This window comes from Anopheles funestus, chromosome 2RL (assembly GCF_943734845.2).
Source record: "Anopheles funestus chromosome 2RL, idAnoFuneDA-416_04, whole genome shotgun sequence".
Classification (NCBI taxonomy): Eukaryota; Metazoa; Arthropoda; class Insecta; order Diptera; family Culicidae; genus Anopheles; species Anopheles funestus.
The window spans coordinates 30379888-30402214 of record NC_064598.1 but is presented as its reverse complement, the minus strand read 5'-3'; the positions used below and the strand labels follow the sequence as shown (position 1 = coordinate 30402214).

The 22327-nt window shown below is 42.3% G+C and overlaps 2 protein-coding genes across 3 annotated transcripts; both read right to left on the bottom strand.

The window, feature by feature from the left end:
- Positions 1 to 82: 82 nt before the first annotated feature.
- Positions 83 to 16763, bottom strand: LOC125765810 (torso-like protein). Of its 2 annotated transcripts, none has more exons than XM_049431287.1 (4): positions 16062 to 16763; positions 14820 to 15188; positions 2229 to 2777; positions 83 to 1986 (listed from the first exon to the last, which is right to left on the bottom strand). In XM_049431287.1, exons 3-4 carry the CDS (start codon positions 2535 to 2537, stop codon positions 1156 to 1158), a joined length of 1140 nt encoding a protein of 379 aa, XP_049287244.1. In that variant the 5' UTR covers positions 2538 to 2777; positions 14820 to 15188; positions 16062 to 16763; the 3' UTR covers positions 83 to 1155. The 2 variants fall into 2 exon arrangements, with proteins under 2 accessions (XP_049287244.1, XP_049287246.1); XM_049431289.1 differs by having other exon boundaries at positions 16528 to 16762.
- A 3863-nt stretch (positions 16764 to 20626) lies between these two features.
- On the bottom strand, positions 20627 to 22113 carry LOC125765814 (peroxisomal membrane protein PEX16). The gene is made up of 3 exons (XM_049431294.1): positions 21823 to 22113; positions 21493 to 21748; positions 20627 to 21410 (listed from the first exon to the last, which is right to left on the bottom strand). The coding sequence occupies exons 1-3, from the start codon at positions 21944 to 21946 to the stop codon at positions 20753 to 20755; spliced, it is 1038 nt and encodes a 345-aa protein (XP_049287251.1). The 5' UTR covers positions 21947 to 22113; the 3' UTR covers positions 20627 to 20752.
- Between the last annotated feature and the right edge of the window lie 214 nt (positions 22114 to 22327).

Here is a 22327-nt window from a genome sequence, read left to right as displayed (position 1 = left end):
ATTGGCTCTAGTTTATTTGGTTTACCTACCAATCCGAAACACCGGTTGGGTACTGTATCCAATCGCCGGTACTTCAACAGTTTATACACATTTTTGAACACATTATTTGTTTAAAGCTTTTTTTTGTTGTTTATTTACTGTTCGCTTAAATATGACTATCACTAGTTGATTTTTAATCGATCATCTTATACTATGGATCCTACCTGCTTAAACTACTTGTCCCTTCTACCCCTCCGTTTACCGGTGCAAAGTGCACCTGTTGATACACTCGGCTTATTGGATTTAACGTGCTCTTCTTGCAAATAGGTTCATACAGTGTAATGCCGAGCTTCACTAGCAATGGGTTGCGTCCATACAAAAATAAGCTATCCACTTCCGATTTTGGTGAACGTCTTCCTTCGGGGGTTTCCCTTCTTCGGGCACTAAGCACTCTATCAACTAAGTCTATCACAGCAAGTGGAAGTAGTACAGTAGTGTGTAGCTAGAGTGAAGAATACAGTGTATACGGACACTTTCGATATCCTACGGTAGATCTTCCTTAGAGCCTAGATAATACATAATTTTTGTAAATAAAAATCATTTGCACCCTATTGTCCACAACCCTGCTGCTGCTGCTGCTGCTGCTGCTGCTGCTCCTACTACTGTGTTGATATTACGCAAAAGACCCCAGGAACGCTTTAGTAGTAGCCACAAACACGGTGGTGTAGAATTGTTGCTTTAGCACATGTAAATCATACGTCACTGGAGCCTCTAGCGTCTCGTTATGCTATCGACCGTAGTTCGAACGTGACTCAGCTATGCACGCTGATAAACAGCTACCTATCTCTCTAATAATCTACACGTAAGCTTAATCTTAACAGGATTCGATCTAAATGGCTACCATACCATCTAGGATATCGTGGAAAATGGTACGATCGTAACCATAAAAACGGCTGACGTCGGTTCTGTTTCCCTAAAGCTGCTAGCACTACCTAATTTGGCCTTACAACTGATATTCGGCTTGATCTATCTGGCCGTTACTGACCAGCGCTCTGTGACTTATTGATTTACGCATGGCCCATATTGTCTGTCCTGCCGCCATTGGGCTATATCTGCTACTGGTCTAATGCGACATCGTAAAGATGTTACCGATCGTACTTAGGTAGCTCCTGTTCGCTACATATTGACTTCCCAGAGTTTGAGATAGTTATCCAGTATTTCCCTATACCATGCTCGTTTGGTCGGATCCTTAAAAACGACACCGAGTGAGCGCAGATCCAGTTGCAGGATAGCCTCATTCTGCAGTAGCTCACTTAGTATCCGCAGCAGCGCACCGTCACCGTGTAACTTCAGTAGACTACTATAGGTGAACACGTAGTACGAAAGCCGCAGCTTCCGGGAGGCCCATGCTTCGACGGACGCATTACCACTGGCGCACCGTATCTTGCCCATGTGCTCCACAAACCATGGCGCAAAGTGTTCGTACAGATCCACCTTGGACACCTGTAGCGTACCGGTGCTTTTGAGCTTTTCCTTCACATGCCCATAATTGCGCTTGTTGAAGACAAACACCTGATAGAGCGAATTGCCCGTCACGTACGCGTTGATATAGTGCGTACCGTACTGATTCATGAATTGTACCGCGGACGTCGTGTCGCCGACGACGACACTCTGCGCCTTGCGGGACACATCCGGTTCGATCGTCTGGTTCGGTGGGATCGGTTTCGCAAACCGGGCACTGTCTCGGTAGCGGGACACCCGTACCAGCACGTAACAATACTCGTCCCGTTCGAGGTACTTGCTTTGGATACCTAGCTTTTTTGCTGCCACCTCCGGATGCCATCCTTCGGTGTAGGCACGCCACGAGCTGTCCAGACGTTCGATTTGAAAGTCGCGGAAGTAAGCCTGAAACAGCTGGCGCCGATTGTCGCAGAACTCCATATGGAAGTCACCATTGAAGATGCCCGGTTTTATTTCGTACACCTCCGTCTTCAGCTGATCCAGGCCCTATCGTTGGGAGAAAGATAAATAGTTTACATTAGTAACCATTTAACACCGGTACATTATCGTGTAACAAGCAACGTAAAATCGTGTTCTACTACCCAAAAGAACTCACGGCGAAACTCCACGCGTCTAACGGAAACGCTTATCAACGCCCGTCCGGAAAGCACGGTAAGCTCACGTTCCTAGGCTGCAGTGCAAAAGGGGACAAGCAAAACGGTTGACCTACGTATGCAATTAGCTCTCACCTTGAAGACGTTGTTCGTTGGCTCCTTAAACAGCCATCGTTCGCTATCGTTGTACGAGATGACCTTCATCGATATCGACAGATAACCGTAGCGCAGGAAAACGTTTACCGCTTTCCCCAGTCGCAGCTGTGATTCCCGCTGGGCACCAGTGCATTCGTCAGGCAAACCACAAACTACCAGCCCGGCTACGATCAGTAGAAACCCCGCCAACGATGGCGCAAACGATCGCCCATTCGGTGGTGCTGGTGCTGGCACTGATGTCCCTGCATGATGGTGTTGATCGTAATCGTGTGCTGTAGTTTGCGTCATAACTTGTCCAACCTCCAATTATGCCTTCCGTGCAAGTTGGGTTTAGGTTTCTTGGGTAGCGATATCACAGCTTTGGCGTACGTTGCTGTTAGGATTTTCGGAAGTATTGCTGCGTGTTTCAGGATGGCCGTAACACACAACTCTTGCTGATCTTGCAATAAGTTAACTTAACTCAGCTCTTTTACGCGTCCTTGCATTATCAGCGCTCTGGATAGGTGGTTTGTGAGAACTCTGTTGATTCTGCATCCGTACGATCAAGAAAGAAGAGAAAGAAAGAGAAATAAATGAAGACAATTATATCTACCATTATCCAACATTATGTCCGAAACGTTACGAAACTACTAGTGGCCGTCACGAGTTCAAGATCATTGTCATATACCTCGTGACAACAACTTGTACGTCTTTTTCTCCGTCAACCGTTGCGCTATTTGGTGAGTTTTTTTCCGCAATTATACACGCTGTAGCGTGGCTCGTATGGAGCATTTGATGAAACCTAGCTTTAGTAGCACTAAGCTACCCTTACCCCTCAGATGGATCCGTCTTTTACTTGATCAATCACACGATCGAAGGAAAAAGCACAGAAATCCCTCCCAGTTCCAGCGGGTCTAGACTCTTTCATACCAAAGATCGTGCAGAATGCACCTGTAGTGTAAAAACAAAACGATACAAACTAAAAAATTTGCAAAAACATTCATCAAATTTCGCGATCCCTCTACCAAGCCCTTCTTTTCCTAGTCAAGCGTTTGCAATAGGGCTTTCGGTGGTGATGATTAACGCCAGATTGTGTTTTGTGAAACATCACCTTACCATTGAAGCACATCGCCGTGTTCCGGACGGTTTGTAGCACATGCCAAAAGTGGATAGAGATCCAAACCCAGTACAAGGCGTTTAGAAATAGAAAACTTCAAACACAACGTCATAGTACAGTCCGGTGCAGGAGAATAAAAGGCGCGGTGGTGTAGCTTTTTTCACGGCGGCATCATGTAACCGTAGCCATGTGTATTCTTCTACCATGGGCTCGTTTTCAAGGGCAACCGCGCAACCAAATGCGGATTTCTCAATGGCCATACAAGCGCGCAGGTATACGTACGCGCAAAATGACTTTGGGTCGATTGATCCAATGATCGCGATCGCAAGACTCAACCGCTTATAATCTACCGGAGTACTTCCTTTTGAAGGGTTTTCCAAAGCATTCGAAAATATTTCAATAATTTACCGTGCGTCATTTTCGCCACGGTTCTCGGCATTCGGCCCGGTACAGCACAATAATGAACAGCTCTCGGCGCCACTGTGGTTTTGCACAATTCGCTAGTCATCTTCATCCGGATGGATCAGATACATCCCAAATGCAGGTAACTGAAGTCAATGACACTGGCCATGCCCTGTGAGCAGGTTTCTGTTTGGCGTACTGTTTCACACCTGACCAAGCGATGTTCTGCGATGTACTTAACAGCGGTGGCTCATCAAGTAGCAAAAAGTGAATGAACGAACACAGAGATTCTAATCGTGTTGCAAAAAATCCCGGTGGCATTAGATCGTTACGCTGAAGATCGTATCCATTAATGGGATTGTTGTGTACGGTCAATGGTTATGGTATTTGCTTTTATATAATTTTGAAATATAATTCATATAATGCTGATGGTGAATTGAAATTTAAGTTTACTTACTATAGCAGAAATAACTATGCTTTATTTATTGTTATGGACGAATTATTAAAATTAACTGTATATAGTGTAATATTTGCTAGGGACTCGCCGATGGTGTTTCTGATACAGGGCCACGCAACAAGACTGGGTATCAAATCCCATCCAGACCTTAACAATGGCTGAATCTCCTATTTCGTTAAAATAAGTCTAGTCCAGAAACGGCCGGCATGACCTGAGCGATCGTTAAGCCAAGAAGAAGTATAAATTTATTGATTATTTGTTAACTGATATTGATTAGTACAGATTCCCTAAAGTGAGGTTTTTAAAGTCCTAAGTTAGTGTAGTGGTTAAAAACTTAATGTAAAAAATTGAAATAACAATGTGAACTTGTCAAGCTATTTTATTTGTACTTTCAAAAAATCATGCAAAGATTTATAAAAATGATGATTTACCAAATAATAATATTTGCATAGTTAAAGACTTTAAGGAAGTAATTGCAACAAGCCATTTATTAGGCTTCTCTAATCTCGGTGCGGCTAGTATTGAGGCTTCACAACAGCACATCTGCTTGTCACTTGTTGTCAAAACGGAATTTGTTATTTTAATCACAAAACTATGACTAAGCTTGCCAACACCATTGCCGCACCATTTTCGTCCATCCGCCAGGCCGAATGGATGAAGACGGGTCATAAAAGCTGGTTCAAAATGGCACGTAAATTAGCTGTTATTTTGACAGCAACATTTATAACACTCCAATAAACAATAAATTACTCGTACCAGTGCATACAGAACTGTGCCACACAAAAGCACAAAAGCGCTTCGATGCGTCTCGCAAAGTGAGGAGTAAGTCCTTGACTTAGATTTGTGCAACTTACACGCGTCTACTTATGCAAGTACCATCTCTTACAGCAGCTTTTTGCCCGTGCTCACGTCAACTTTCAGTTGGAAACGAACTTTGCTGCACTTATCAAAATTCGTTGCACAAAAAAATGTTTTTTTTAAAGACATTTACTTAAGACCAATTTAAGGCTAAAAGTGCATACGATCGTCTGATCATCTGGTCGAAATTAAACTTCCTCATTTTCATAAAGGGTGTGAAAGCTCGATGATGTTGTCCCGATTCTAGCCTTTTACACGCCAATGTCAAAGCTGGCCACGGTCTGATAGTCGGGGTCGGGGTCAATGTGGCATGAAGCGTAGGAAGCATCGGTCATCATAAATCATTGCCATGCGGTGCGGTGCGAAGTTATTTAAAGCTCGACAAAAACGGCCATTTCGTGTTGTGACCTCCGATCGGCACGGTTTGTCGATCAGAGGTACGGCAAAAGTTCACCATTATGTTTAACGATCGATCTAAAGCAGTGGCATTACGCCGACGAAGATGATGAAGAGCAACGTGAACTAAATGTTTGGGCATCTTCCAGCGATGGAAGATGATCAACATTAGCGAAGGACTTCCGCAAGCTTAAGCAAATTTTTATTTTATCATTTATAAAACATTTGAAGTAAAAAAGCCCCCAAACTGTTCGTGTGCGATTAACGATTTGTTACAGCTCGTTGCACATCCATCGTGCCTTTACAACACACGGATGTCTTATGATCGCGAAATTTGTGCCCGTTTGGGCATGAGAAGACGTCGATTTTCTTGCGTGTTTTATTTATTTTTTGCCTGATCGTTTCTTCTAGGAAAAATGGTCACGGTAACCGAAAATCGATTTAAAGCCATAACCGCACGACACAATATCCGGTATTGTCCGGGGCTAATGAGTTTCTATCGCATCATCCGTGCGAAACGTGGTGATTGATGGTGAATTGATATTTCTACTAAACACACACACGAGACTCTTCCGGAAAAGCGTTCGCCCGGTGCCTCTTAATCACTGTGTGGCTGCTCCCGACACCATATAGCTGGCGGAAACAAAACTCTCGTAATAATATTTAGCTCAGGTGACCGATGGAAAAGAAACAAAACGTGAACGGGCCGACACACGCGTGCTCGGAATGGAAGATTAGAGCTTTGCGTCATTTGCGTACGTTCCATGGTCTATTGTTTATGGTGATCTCGATCGGATTGGTGACAGCTCTACGGGAGCCATACAATCGTGTAACGTGTGAGCGGAAATCAAACGAAAAAAAAGCAAAAGCAAAACGTACGAGACAAGACTTACTTTCATGTGGAATTGTACTGACCGATATGTATCCCCTCACCGAACGAAGGGAAAATAATTGGGTCAGCAGTCCGAAAGCGGAACAGACGAGCCTTTGTCACCTAGGTAAGGTATTGGTGCTGATCGTGCAGTCTGCAATTGGACACCGTGTTTTTGTTTTTTTTTTTCATTACATTTTCGGCTCCATGTATATAAAGATGGTAGCCATATTGCATAAGTGATGCGTTCACCCCCTATCGCACGTGCAATAGTTGCAGTTAGTACCATTCATTAGTGCGAACAGTCGATCGGTCATGTCGGTGAGTGTACGCAAACTGCCCCCACAGCATGGAGAGATTATTCGTGTTGAAGCAGCAAACATGAGGAAACCCCGAAGCCGATCAGGTGAAGGATTGATTACAGCAACAATTACTTAACAATTAGTTCCGGCACTCGTTTGGTGTGGTACGATTCATTAGATGGCAAGGCAATGGATGATGATCTTTCGTGTGTTTCGCTGTTTAGCTCAACGAAATAGTTAGCAAATCGGTATAAAACTAGTAGCCTCCCGAAGGAATAGAAATTAAATCATGATCATAAATATCATCATGAGTATACATTCTTGATGGAATTAATTATAAAAAAATGTTTTTGCCATAAAATGAAATTTTTGTTTGCTATCAGGAGCTTATTTTTGAACCATAATTTCACTATAATTTTCATACTAAAGGATTGTAGTGCATTATAAGATCATACTTACAATGAAAGATGTAAAAAAAATACAATATCATAGCAGTGAAAAGTTCTACCCATGAAGATGAATGAATGTGTGTCATGAAAAAACGAAACAATATAACCTCAATTGATCATTTGTTGCGCTAGATGAAAATTAAATCAATTCTGCTATAAATCAATCGAATGAAACCGCCGTGATTTTTGTAACTCCTAGTCAACGCACACGGTCAACAAAATGAAGGGAATTCACCATACCGCCATATTCACTGATTGGCACAATTGGAATGCTCACCCATCAGAACTGGTAAAAAAAAACTGTAACCGTCTGCTTGTGGTGCTAGACTGTTTTAGTTGCCACAACCCAGGCTAGTTCTATGCTTTTGCAAGAACAATTCCCTCCATCCATTCAACTCATTTGTCGAATTTGGTCGAATTCATTTGTCACATTATAATAAATTGAAAATTAACAAACTCCATTTTCAGACTGTGGCGGTGCTTTGGGTTTGTTTCACAGGGAAGTTAAAAAAAATGAAAAAAAGAGTTCGGAAAATGTTTTACAATCGCCAATGCCAATGATGATGATGAACTTGGCAGAGGTCAGCACGATCGAGGTAACAATGCAATTCACACACCATTCACCTTCCTTGCAAATTTTATGAAACGATTTTGTGTGTAATGGAGCATCTCCGATGCCATAACGAAGGACGCTTTAGTGCAGTGACATGGAAGGAAGATAGCGTGGGGTATTTTATAGTGAATTATTATACATTTTGTACATAAAAAAATATTTTCAAATCCAAAACCTCCGTATATTATCGGCTGCGTCTTGAATTATAAAAATCACAGAAATTCATTTCAACAAAAATTTTTAACGCATTCACAATATATTAATGTTTAAAACGAATGCCTTATAAAGGAAGTCTTATCAAGGCTTTTGTAAGTGTACGGTTGTAATTAGTATTAGTTTTGAAATGACGTAAGTCAGCTGAGTGTTCAATGTGCCGAAAGATGTTAGCAGAAAAGGTTAGACCGTTTCCCAGTGTCCGTCCTCATTAGACACGTGCAGCAGTACTTAAACTAATGCGGTTTTAATTAGGCGATAAAATTAATGTTAAGTAAAAAAACAGCATACGTGCCAAGAGGAGTACATCATATGTTAAATGACCCAAATGCCAAACTCACCAACAGTGTATATGAGCAACATTCTGCGTACTTATTTAACGAGATCTTCTGTCGCATAGCAATGAGTTCTTAGTTTTGCCTTTCCCAGTTTACATTGGTTCCGGGCGGCTTGTGGTTATTATGAATTAATAATGATTTTGTGTTCCTTTCTTTACTCTACCGATCTGGCCGTTGTTTGGCTTTCGGTTTCGATACTTCTTCACCGCAGCTATCATTCTCTCTTATTCGTTTACCTTTCGGTTCGCGGTACCGCGATCATATCCGCTCACCCACTTATGTTCCGCCTTTATGCCTTTTCCCAACCCAACCACCGCGCCAAGATCACGGTTGTCGCCGGTTCAAGGAAACTAAAGTTCCATGAACTTTTCCCATTTGGCCTCGCCACAATCATCAGACTCATCATCATGATGGTGCATCCGGGCTTACACTCGGTATGAACCCGATACCAGGTGGATGAACATGAAAGAACCTTTCTGCTGTGAGCTACACTAAGGACACGACAAAACGATAACGTGCTGCAATGCTGTTTGCTAAAAAAAAAACAATTGGCGTTTCATATCGAAGGTGTTGTTTTAAGTGAAGTAAAAATAAAATACAACCTCAGCGATATACTGTATTCCCACGCTACGAGCAACACTTTTTTCAAGGCAAGTCGATCGTAGAAAACGTGGCTGATAAACGTGCGGGCGATGATGTAGCTGTAGCACTATCAGCATTAAATTAATGTTTGATTGCTCGTATCGGTTCGAGAGTAGATTAGAACGAGGGGGAAATTTCAGTTTTTGTTTTCATTCTGTACATTCTGGTTAATTGACCCTCGAACTGTAATTCTAGTTTAATCGCTATGTTTAATGTCTCGCAAATCTTGTCTGAGCAAATTTACTAATCTTTGGTTTTGTTTATGATGCTCTTTCCAATAAATTCTACATCAACAGTTTGCTATTTTTTTAAAAATACAATTTTAATCGGTTTCTAGTTCTTTCCCGGATGAGCTATCAATGAGCTCGGTGTTATAATGGGCTTGAAATTTGTTGAGAATAATATTAAAAAAGAATTGTATTTTAATCAACGCGATAGATTTTCAGTATTGCCAACTATTAACATCATCTTTTAATTTGTTGATATTTGTACATTAATTATAATTAGATACTGATAATTGGGGCGGCCCGGAGGTGTATTTGATAAACGGCGCCGATCCACACGGCATGACCAGGGATCAAATCCAATCCGGACCGTCGCCCCGTGGCAAAGACTGACTATCCGGCTCTGGTAAAATAAGTCTGGGAAAAGTCTGGGATAAGTGATGGGAAAATTATAAATTTTGCCGGTGTCGGATTGCTCTGACTCAGCCGCCAGCTGGTGTCAGAGTCCTAATGAATCCGGTAGAAGTGAACTCCAATCGAGCCGATCAGACTCATCTGGATTCATCCGGTATCGATCGGACCCATTCGGACTCATCCGGACTCGATCGAACTCGCAGTCGACCGGATTTGACGGAGTCAATTTTGAGTTTCTTGAGACACATCACTAGCCAGAAATGACCGGCATGACCTCAGAGGTCGTTACGCCATAAAGAATAAGTATAGCTCGTACTTAGACTTTACTAACTTCGATATGTGTTGCGCTCAAACAAACTCAGTATTTAACACTGCAGAGGAAAACCTTCGCATCCACAAACAATTTTAGTGATTGATCAAGTGAGTCAGATCAACTCCCCAAGGGTAGCTCAGCAATTATATTGATCGCGAAACAACATCTGTCATCCAGAGTTGAGTTCACATTTTGGTTGATTAATTAATTACCCGCGATTGATTAGTTTTGCCAATTTCTGTGTATTATTGAACACCTTCACAACAACTATTCTCTTCGCTTCCACGTTGGTATTTTTATTCCAACAACACACTGCTCCACCATCCGCTATGAATTTGCCAACTTGTGGTCTACCTGCTCGACTTAATAATGTACGCACTGACCGCGAATGTGTGTGTTGCAGGCATTGTCATGGTGGCCTAGAAAACGATTTTTCATCGACATACCAATTCAGCATAAATTGTTCAATTTGCACATTCAATGCTACAGATCGGTACCATTGAACAATGATGCTGGTACATTTGATATTTAATTTGTACAACACACACACAAACCCTTGTGCGTGTGTTTTTCACACAGTAAAACGTTTTTTTTCCCCATCCATACAAAAAAGGTTGTATGCTGTACCAGCGCTGTGTGCCTTTATTGTTCGATGTGTGCATCTTTGCCAAGGCCGTTTGAAAAAAGACCAGGTGCGCTATAATGTCAACGCATTAAACAATAGACCACGTTGTTCGGGTTGACGTGTCTCAGTGTAACCAACACCTGTCGTTTCTGTGCTTTTGTCTCTTGTGGCACGCGATCGCTAATACACTGAACCCGTAGCATTGATGCGCTCGTCCAATGACTTCAAGCACGATATTGACAACATGGATTCGATTGTTTTACCGCCACCGTAGTTTGTTGTAGTTGCTAATTTAGATAACAAAAAAAACAATTCTCTACATGAGACATGAGGGTGAATCGGGGAAAGACTAACTCGAGGGTTGCCACACATCACCTCCGGGTGGGATGCATTCGTTTATCACGATCACGATCAACATACGGCGAACACGGTTGACACCATCCGCCGGGTGTAGTGCTTCGTGTGTTCATACCACGGCATGGCTGGAAATGTCATTGTCAAGGTAAGGTGAGGTCTACCATTTTAAGCCCTTGCCCCAACGGTGTCGACAGACTGACATTACGCAACTGGCCATACCTTTAGTACCTCTGCCGGGTCGAAGAGATCCAACATCATAGAGCAGCACGAACATAGAAAATAATGTTCCACAAAATTCTTTATTCTGCATATTTTCAACAAAACTGCTACACCAAGATAGCCTAATAGTCCGAGCGTGTTAGTGTTGAAAATGTTTGGAAAGAAAAGAAATATGTTAAGCATCCCCAATGAGGCTGCTGCAGGTCGACATTGACCTGTGCACTAATGAGGCGGAATGATTTTTTTTTTTGGTTTCTGTTATTGTGCTTTGCCAAAGTCCATCCCACAATCACACCTCTGCGAGCGACGAACGAATCTACCGAAAATAAATGAATTCAGATTTTATACTACCATCTCGGGGTCAGATCGATAGCAGGTGAGCCCGCTCACCTTGATGATCATCCTGTCTTGTTAGCGCAGTGACACTGTCGCCGTCACACAACCGGACCAGCCAACGAGCCAACGATCATCCATTCCGTAAGGGATTGTCTCGCAACGAAGTGATGAGATTAATACACACCTGGTTTAGGCATCACGGGGGCCACCAGTACACACGATGCTAACCCATCGACTGTTGCATTGGGCTGTTGCTTTCCGTACCGTACCAATAAAATGTGTTATCCTACCTTTTTTTTCTTGCTGCCTAAGGCCAACACCTGAACGTTGCTGCAATATGTTAATTTTGCTCTTCGAAGGATAAGCTGTTGCTATCCGAATGTATAGAAGCATCTGAAGCACGATTGATTCAGTGTCGGTTGTGTTTTCGTGTTTCTTATCGGGTTTAGTTTAGTCGAATGGATAGGCACAATGTGATTATGAAATTAAGGAATCATGAATACGAAAATAGTCAAGCTAAAACCTGCTAGACTAGTGGTGGATTGCTTTAAATAGTTTTATTCTAAAAGTTGGCAAAAGCATTCGGTATATTGCTTCCGTTTGCAGTCATTTGCTCTTCTCTAATTAACTAGATTGGGTTGCAACCATATCGCCATTATCAGTTAAATACAAATTTAGATAACAACATTAAAAGATACAAGATTAAAAGTTACTCAGATATTAATTTTAATCTAATACTGTTTTAGCATACTTTCTGCTACTAGTCATTTGGTATAATTGGATATAATTTATTCAACTACACATCTGATGCCGGATTTACGCATGAACTGACTATTTAGCTAAAGGAAATTCGATTGATAGATAACTAAGTCTGAGTTGGGGTTCATGCCGTCGTACCTTGCCATACCAGGAACTTCTATCATCAATGACATAGATATCCGGCTGCATAATAAAATCTTTGCCCAATTTTGCTATTAGATCTAGCCGAAGAAGTTAGTCAGCTTGTCAAGAAGGGGGGGGGGGGGGTGAAAGTTCCACGAAGATCCAGAGGTAATTTGGTAGAAAAGAGCTTTAAAATCACCAACAACACGAGCCATTAGACCCAGATAGATCATGATCGATAAAGATCGTGAAGAATCATCTTCTTGTTCTGCAACGATATTACTCAACAAATGCTTTCACAAGTTGTTGCATGTCACGTTACGGTACCCAAATGTGTCCAATTATATCAACATACTATGTTAGTATTTTAATTGAAACACTACATGCTATATACCTTTCTGCACAACAGTCTAACCCACTTTATAGACAGGTCAACCTTGTCTCACACCGGCCTTATTATGGCCAATGCATGGGAATTCAAACAATGTGGCCGTCATTTTTTAATGCAAACTTACTATCGGCGCTATGTATGTGGCCCTTTACGCCTGCACTCAGGAAATGCCGATCCCTCCCCTATTAAACATCATATCAGCTTACCCGGTTGCATCGTAATCCACCATCGGACCCTCACTCATCGGCACCGGTAAGCGTCCACACCTGTCACCCTCTTTCTCTCTCTTTCTCTCTCTCTCTCTTTGTTTCCCCCTTTTCTGAAGAATGATCCATACCAACTGCATGTTCTTCTGCCGTAAGGGGTGATTTGGTAATCCTCGGCAAAAAGAAGGAACTATCGACTTACGCACCCTCGCCGGCATGCGCATTACCGTACGGCGACCGTACTGTTGGGAGTGGGAGAGGTCCGTTATGTGTTCAACACTTGAGCAGAGCTGGTGGTGAAGATCCCTCAGCTTACGGTAGCAAACAGCCTACACTTCTGGCCACTTGAATGACGCCGCGCTACTCTGTCGATTTACATGACTTCCCATCGATGGCTAAGTGGTGGACGTTGGGAGGTTTAGCAAAAAACAAAAACCAAAAAAAAACATAACCTGCACCGTGCATTTAAGCATGACAACTAACGCTCGAAAGGTAGCTGGTGCGATTATATCATCAGATTATTCGTGTTCCTCTGGCCAACCGGCGATGCGGTCCGATGGGAAGATAAGAACCGTTCGAAAGAACCTTCTTCACCGGTCGCAAGATACACACACGTACAATGGGCTTCTGGTCGATTGTGGCGCATTAATTCAAACATTTGCCGTGCTTCTTCTGGCCCCCCCACCGGTGTGTACTTGTGTACAATAGCTCCAATCGGTGGCATCGTAATTTACTCCATAATCAACAACTAGTCGCGGATACGATGTTGTTCCCCATTGCGAATATTATCCTCATCGTGCCGGTGGGGTGTAAAATTGATATCTCTTTACCAGCATCTTTGCTTAGTTCTCGCATGTTACCTTCCAAAATTTACTAACCATACATCAATCTACAAGATCATCCAATATAATCGCCAATTGTGATCGGAATGTTCATTAGCTTTATTCTGCTCTTGTCTATAACTCGCAGTCTTCTATTTACGGTACCAGATTTTAAAAAAAACACACATGAGTTTTGAGATATTTGGTCTCTTTTGGTTGAAGTTTCGCAAAGCATTGTTTTAGGCGATTCTGCAAGATAATTCTTAAAATAGTGAGCAACTTCAACAAACAACAATAATGACTGGATAATCATTATTGCAACACCCTCAACGGCACTTGGGAGTTAATTCCTGCCTGATTACTTCGCAATGCTTGTTTGCTTGTTTGTCTGTACCAATAATGATGACCCGCCACTGAAGTGGCGCTCAAATCCGGGTGTATTCTAAGCCCAAGGACATGGACTCGGAGGCCCCGCTCCGAATGACCAGGAAGTACATTAAATCTTATCACTACTGAGAGAGTTTGTACGTTAAGTTTGCAGAGCAAGGTAATCGAATTTGTGTTTTTCTTAGAAAATACCCCTCTCTAAGTATAGACTTACAGGACAGTAAGATAAGGATGGTTAGTAATAGACCATTCATGCGATTACATGATGCCGTCTTACTTAATGATGAGCTAAATAAGGTGGTAGTATAATCTACACTCCACGGTTCAAATGTATTTCCCGCTAATCTCTTCTTCTGTGGCCATCAGTAACATACGTCACAGATGGTTTTAGTAGGTCGATTACGCAAACTTACACGAAACACAAGACTCCAAACGATTCAAAACTTCGCCCAAAAGTCTGCTAACACATTCCAAACAACTTCTTGTGTTCTTGATCGAATTCTCGGTGGGTCATTGGCCTGCCAGCAGCAGCAGCAGGAGAATGGTTTTGGGATTTTTCAACTTGCTCTGCATTTTATTTTTAGCAGACGTTTATGGGACGCCGCTTGAATTAGACCCACGCCATCGAATGTTCGCTTCTTCTCGGTTCGCTACAAAACTCCCCCAAAAAGGGAGTCGAAAACAGTTTTGTGCCGGAATTTGGTTGCTTCGCGCTCAACTCGCGATGATCGCCTTGACGCTCTAACATTTAAACTTACCTTTTTTGGAACTGTTGCGCTGCTTGTAAGCACGCGGTTGATGATTATGTAGTAAACAGTACGAATTAACAGTTCGCTAATATAATTCAACCGGTCACCGGTGACCCGGGACAGATGCGTCCCTATGTCCAGTGGATGTGATGGGCAGCCGCTTTAATAGTTTTTTTTTTATATATGTTTAACTTCACTTGAGCACAGTAAAGGTTGCTGGCTAAGTCGGCAAAGAAACACGAAACCACCAAATAAAACAAGTATCTCCCGCAGTGACCTAGTGGTACAGTAATACACGTTTCATATCACAACATTGCTAAAGGTGCACTTAAACCTTTGATCATTAACTTATGTCACAACAGGACACTGAGGGATTTTCTGTGGATAATGTTAAACAAAAAAAACACAAATTAGAATATCGAGTCCCATTCACGAATGTACGCACAAGTATTTTTGGGAGATAATTAGTTGTAGAAGTATTCATTAGGCGTTTTTTTTTATTTTGTTTTGTCGCACCTCATAAATTAGCTATAGTTTACGGTATGATAACGCCAAAGAAGATTTAACTAAACGCACGTAAAACGTAAAAGCAGTATAATACAATCGTGAATGTGTAACCGACATTTGTACCACTCAACACCAGCAAAACAATTCCCTCCTTTTTCGACTAACTGTTACATTTGCTTTGTTTATTTGTGACGAACTGAACACATGATTTAGATAGAAGTAACAGCGAGAAACTGCAAAAAAATAAACTCGCGATATTTACAAAAATACTATCTAAACACCTTAGTAACGATGTTAGCGCGTGCTAATGATGGAAGGGAAACAAAATTGTTTAACAAGAGCTTACAGCGAACGAACTCTTTACACATTCATATTTCGAACACTACAATCAATATCCTCTTGAAAAGCGTAGATTAGTGTTAGAACATTGTATGAAATGCTTTAAAACTGAAAACAACCAAGCTGCTTGCACGGTAAATTATTTGTACTCCCACTAAGCTATCACAACACCGAACATTAACTACACACTTGTTATCACCATCCACCTTCAACACGTGTACTGACTGCTACACCAGCAGAAAAAAAAGCATTCTCGCTAGCTATAGCGTCTTTCTCTCTCTCACACACACACTCGCTCTGAATGCAACTAAACGCATATTGCATTATCTCACACGACACCAACAACAACAAAAAAAACACACAATAATTCTTAGCACTCACTATCGTGCCATATATACCGTATACCTTCCGATAACAAGCTGGTATGAAGCTGTGAAGATAGCTTTTGCACTTTTGATGTACGCCACTGACGACGAGATCAACACCGATCAACACCGTAGCAACTCGCGCACTGCAAACCAGAACGTGTTCTCGCTCCACGCCGAAAGGGAAACTGAGCTCCCGTGCGAACGCATACACGTAAAACAACAGAACACAACCACATACACACACACACACGCATACAGGCAACAATCAAGCTGCGGGCAAGCTCGGCTCTCTCGCGATCGTGGTCACAGCTTTCCGTCGCGGACGGTAGATTTAGCTTCCCCGCACAGCTTCCCACTGGCCGGACCCATCACCACCCCACCCCGCGGTTCCGGTTTAGGGGTTTTTTTTTGGTGGGAGGGGAAGTAAGAACTTCTTCTTTTTCTTCTTCTTCTTTATTGGTGTACCGTTTACGCACACTAGTGGTCACTTGGGGATCACTTACACTTTTGCCAAACCACTCCACTCTTCTTCAGAACTATAGGTTGGTGGGGTGTAGTACGATCACCGGATCGGGCAATCGGGCAGTATCAGTATCACGATTCGGTACCCATCGTCATCCGGGTCAGCGAAGAAGCGCACCCCAACCACTGGAGTGGACGCGATCATGCGAAGGAACACTATACGCCACGCTGCTTGGCGTGCTGGATGTTGCTTGGCGTGTTGCACTCGATCGACTGAAAGGGGTAGATCGCTGAAGACACTTATGCACCGTTTGCCCTGATCGTCACTTCGTCAAAGGCGAACACGATGGTGGCGACAGTGCACTACCCCCCTCGCTCCTTCCCCCCTCCGTTGTACACTCTCCTCTTTGTAGGCTGAAGGACACGTCGGTTGAAGTTGCTGTTGCCGTTTCGCATTAGGGGTGGCGTACGAACCGAAATCGAAATGCTCCGCAACGCGTGGTAAATGCAGAATCGTTGTGGTGGAGCAAAGAAAAAACCAGCGATGAATGGGTTTTGTTGGTTGGCAAGGTTTTCGGTTACTCGTGCTCGGCCACAAAGATCTTTCAACAGCTGTTTTTGGCCGGCTGGCCAGGAGTCGAATCGGAGTGTTAACTGGTGGGCCCGTTAGGGTTTCGTCTAGCACAAATCGCTTCTGTATGTGTAGAATTACACTAGACAATTTACTACAGAGTACAATTAAAGTTAGAAGTGGCCTGTTTCGTTTAAAACGTAGCCTCATTTGTGCTCATGATCGATTAGGGAAATAAACTTTAATCAGATAAAGCGTTACTTCACAATATTCTTTCTCTTAATATACTCCATAAAAGTGACCGCAATTAAATTATGCAATCACGCTTCGAAGAATAGAATGTGGTTCAATGGGAAAAAAACATAACTTTTTCACCCCCTGAACCAGGTACTATGAAACGCGTATGAGTGTCGATCACTGATCTAGCCCCCAGACACACCCACTCCAGCGGGTGCAACATTAAAGTCTCCTAATTTAATGGAAAGCAAAACGAAACGGGTACTAGTGCATAATAGTAAAAACTGGACAACGTGTGTATGCTGCATTCGGTGGCCACTCTCCGGCCCTCTTCGGCCACAGGGAGGGAATCATACCGCCAACGGTTGTGTGCGTTTTTTGGAACGGTTTTTTGGAGTTTAGGAAAGGGAAGGGCTACTACCGGATTGGCATTGAATCGATCGGTTCGATCGGATGAACTGGTTCGGGTGAGTTCAAAATCAACAGTGCCGTCATCTTGGTCGATGTATTTGTCTTTTGTCACGAATAGGAAACTGAAGAAATCCCCCAAAATGGCTAGGTCGCGGGCGATTGGATTCGTCTTCGTGATTTACGCAAATGTTTTTCTTTTTGAGGGTTTTTAGTACAATTTGGCAAGCAGTAAAAAAACACGTGTTTTTGGGAAGTGTTTGCAAAAGTAAATATACATTCCCGTCGAAGGATGACCTTCGACAACCAAACCCTATTTGTAGTACAAAATAGGTTAAACATTGTATGTTTCGTAACGCTAGTGACAAAACGGTTTCAGTGTAACGAAACAAAATCTGTAACGTACGGTTTATCCTAACCGTTCCCCCCCGGGCATCGTGGGTGCCAGACCAAACACGTTTTTAACAGTTACAAGGTTACTTTTCACTTTTTTGGCAGAACAACCGCCATTCACCGCCACTTGTTTACTTTCGCGTTCAAATTCGAATTCTACTCGTATGAAAACCCCCTTACGGATCAGGGAACTTATTTAGGGTAAAATGAGCAAAGTGAAACGAAGAAAAAAAAAACACAAAACAGAAAGGGAACACAAATTTAAATACAAGCATGTGCGAGTTTAGCAAGATGCTGCAAAACTTGAAAGGAATCAAACTTCAACATGCAGCAGCATCAAACTAAAGGTTTGGTTCTCCTTCCCAAAATAAAAACATGGACATGAAGGTGGTGGTGGCAAGCAATCTGATCTGGTTCGCTTTTCATTGTGTTTCATCAGTGCCGTGGAGAAAGGCCACTTTTTTCTGCACCGTTCAGGGTGGGAGCACCCATTGAAGGCTTTACGAGGAGAAAAGCAGCGTGCGCAACCCAAGGTCCTTCACGAAGAATGCCACTTCGGAACAGGTTAATAGTGAGTTTTTTTTTAGGTGTTTAGGGAATGTTTTTGATTTTAGATGAATTCCTTTACAAATTCCCTTACTCGAGGGGCCTAAAAGTGTACATAAAATGTGATCATTTTAATCATAAAGTGCTTATCCAATAAGCAACATATAAAAACATTTAATTCAAGATTAACCGGACACAGCCTTGTTTATTAATTTGTCCTGGTTGATTATACGGAAGCTTCGGACCCGAAATAGTTTGAAAGTTGTTAGCAACAGTTTAAAATTACTTGTCCAAACGAAACATAATGTCCTTCGGCTTGTACTTCCGGGCAAGGGTCAGCCTGAACGTGCCATTAGTACGTGAGGGGAAAGAGCTTTAGGTGGCATTGAAAATATTAATTAATACACGTTCGGTGTGTTTCCCTGTTTTCTATTATAGATAAACTATAAAGCAAAAGGGTTTTTGCTAATATTTGCTAAATAGTTAATTGGGATATTATTAAAACATAGCAAAATAAAAAAAATAGTAAACCGTTTTGAAAATACAAAGCACTTGGCCATGTTCGCGTCTACGCAATAGAATCAAATTTGGTTGGCTGAACGCCACAAACCAAAAAAAAAAAAACTTTAAACGAAATCCATCTATTTCCAAATTACCATTCACACCTCATAGCAGAGCATATGCCGGTGACTATGCTGTGGTAATGTTTGTGCCAATGGCCCATTCCGGTACCATTTCACGACGATTCGCTTGCACGACTCACTGGTCCACACGCGCAACTGGAACCAAACTGCGGTTCTGCGGTCAAAGGCGCAGACTCTTTCTTCTTTTGTCATATACATAACTTGTACGCTATCTGTACAGATTTGTTTGCGCAGTTTGCGCATGCATAATTGCTACCGTACGACAGATGAAGGTAGCCAAATCCGTTTCGATTGTCGAAATGGGCGAACGGATGTTTGGTAAACTTTATCGTTAAGAAATGCGATCGACTAGTATCGTTCCGCCGAACAGTTTTTCGTCGATTAGTGATCTTCGAAAAAAAAGTATTAGAGTAGAACGTTTTTTTCTATCTGTATTGTAAGCATTTCCGCATCTATCGGAACGAAATGCAACAAAATGTTCCGAAATTAGGTCACAGGGAAAATGTGGATGAGCTTGTTTGATGCAGCGATATGACTCATGAAACATGGTTGGAACAAACAAAAAGCTATAACCATACAGTTTTCATTGAAACCACTACCACCACCACCATTCAGCAAGAAGTGGAACACGGCGGCACCAACGAAAAGTGCATCGGTCAGGCAAACGGCGGTTGCAACATCGTGCAGTTGCAACTTAGGTGGGAAATGCACATTTCTAAAACTCAGCAAAAACGCAAACCTGCGTCTGTTCTTTTGTGCTGTATAGTGATCATTTTATTTATATATATTTTTTTGTGTGTTAAAAATGGTTTGGGAACTTTAATGTGTTTTTTTGTGGGTGAAAGTTAAACGAACTCCTTTGGAGAAATTTATTTACTCATATGATTCAGCATAACAAAGAGGGAACCATTAGCTCGATTTTCAGACAGCATTAATCCAATAAACGGTTCCGCCTTTATAAACGATCCTCTTGAGAATGGAAACCAACATAATGCATCAATGGGTTGTGCCTTGATGCAACAACGTACCGTCTCTGATTGCTCAATTTCCTTTCACGCGGATGATCCTCATAGTGTCGCTTCCCAGATTTCATAACGATTGGGAGACTTAGTTTTTTGCTTCTTTTCTTTTGATTACATTATTTCTAGGTAGAATACACTGGGTGTGACGTATTAGCCGTAATAGGCCTATGTTCAACTGTATAAATTGATCTGAATTGATCCCAATCATCCAATGCACTCGGGAGTGTGGTGCCCAGTAAGCGAGAGAGATTCCTTTTCACAACACTAAGCGCAACAGAGTGGAAAAAAAGCACAACTCAGACATACTTCAGACAAACAGTTCAATTGGTAGAAAACATTTATTCAATATGTTTTGTGATGAATTATCCCCTCACTGCAAAACCCATAACGACCCATTATTTATCAACCATTGCGTTAGACCTATATGTACGTAGCATGCACCAATTTAAGTTGACCACATGTAAAAGTACGTTTCCTGCCAGTGTGGAATGTACGAAAGAATAAGCCGCGAAATCGTACCCGTCAGCGGTATGTTGTTTCCGATGCCATGCAGCACGTTTGCTATCTTGTCGTGCGTGTATCGATCGTAGAACGGTGATCGCATCAGGTACAGCAGCATCGATACACATCTTTGCGACAGTTCTACACGTTGCTCCTTGGATAACACTTCCCGATTTTTGTAGTACATACGGAGACTGACACTGTCCAGTGCTAGTGCCAACAAGTAACTGGTCCAGCTTTTCGTTCCAAACCTCTTCATACAAGCTAGATGAATAAGCGGTTTGGCAATGTAGAGCATTTCTGCGGACATGAGCAATTTTCCACCGTATTCAAGCGGCGGATGTGGTTGATTTCCCGCTGCTGCTAGTGGTGGTTTCCATGTTCTCGACGTTAGCGATGGTGAACAATTAACCTTTCGCATGACGCGTCCTGAACGCTTCAGTACTATTCCGGAGCTTTCACCCGCAAGATTGTCACGGAATGAATCATTCTCGGGCGGCTGTGCTTCGTGCAATTTTTTGCGATTCAGCGCAGGTATTGGTGGGGTGCGCACAATTTTGGTACTTTGGCAATACAGCGTTAGGATAAGCCGGCCTATACATCTGCAAAAAGGGCGCACAGGGCAAACGAATAGAATTAGCTTGTTCTAATGAGCTTTTGTATACATTTTTTACCATTCCTTACTTTATGATTTGTATAATTACAATGAAAAACCATCGACCGCTAGTTCCCCAGACTTTGTGGGCAGTAAGTTCGATAAAAACTTCACAATACTCTAGCGTTGTTAGCAGTACCTTCATCTGCCGTTCCAGAGAACTATTGGATGTGGCGTTGTTTGATTTGTGTGCCGCTTTCTCTATGATCCTATCATTGAAAAACACCAACAAGTTCGATAGACTGTACACCAGCTCGGAAACGGCGGAAGAATTGTTGATTTTCCCTAAAATAAAAGATCATTAAAATATTACAAAGATCATACTAACGGGGGTTTGGAGGGGGAAATGGTACACTCACCGGCCACAAAATATGAAAGCCACTTGACCGTCAGTTCAACGTCCGCCAAGGCGGATGGATTGCCTGATACCCATTTTACATATCGTTCATACAGATTTTGTATTTCGCATAAGGCTGACGACATTTTGTTGCTACTCGAACGCGTGCGGGCGATGAGATCAAAGGTAAAACACTTATCATGCGCGATTAGAAATGTTCAGCTCAGCATATCACACGATTAGGTATCAGAAACACGATTTATTTAGAACCTTCGCAATGTTTATCGTCAACTACGCAATATGTCAAGTGTTTGACAGTGGGAGCTATTACAAATGCCGCTTGGTAAATTGAACGTTCGTTCGCGGCGGGATACGAATGGACGAATTAACATTGCGTAGAATGGAGAAACTGGATACAATTCTCGTTATTGCGATAAAATATTGTCGTCTTGATGTAATCTAAATACATATATAGGCACAAACATACGGGTAAAAAATATTTACATTTTTCATCTTCATTTTCCGTT

Bases quoted from the DNA above. Each gene is read 5' to 3' on its own strand.
- LOC125765810 (XM_049431287.1), bottom strand. From the start codon at position 2,537: ATGACGCAAACTACAGCACACGATTACGATCAACACCATCATGCAGGG. The intron at 1,987-2,228 runs GTGAGAGCTAAT...TCCCAACGATAG, and splicing joins CAACGAACAACGTCTTCAAG to GGCCTGGATCAGCTGAAGAC.
- LOC125765814 (XM_049431294.1), bottom strand. From the start codon at position 21,946: ATGTCGTCAGCCTTATGCGAAATACAAAATCTGTATGAACGATATGTA. The intron at 21,749-21,822 runs GTGAGTGTACCA...CTTTTATTTTAG, and splicing joins GCTTTCATATTTTGTGGCCG to GGAAAATCAACAATTCTTCC. The intron at 21,411-21,492 runs GTAAGGAATGGT...CCCTTTTTGCAG, and splicing joins GTAATTATACAAATCATAAA to ATGTATAGGCCGGCTTATCC.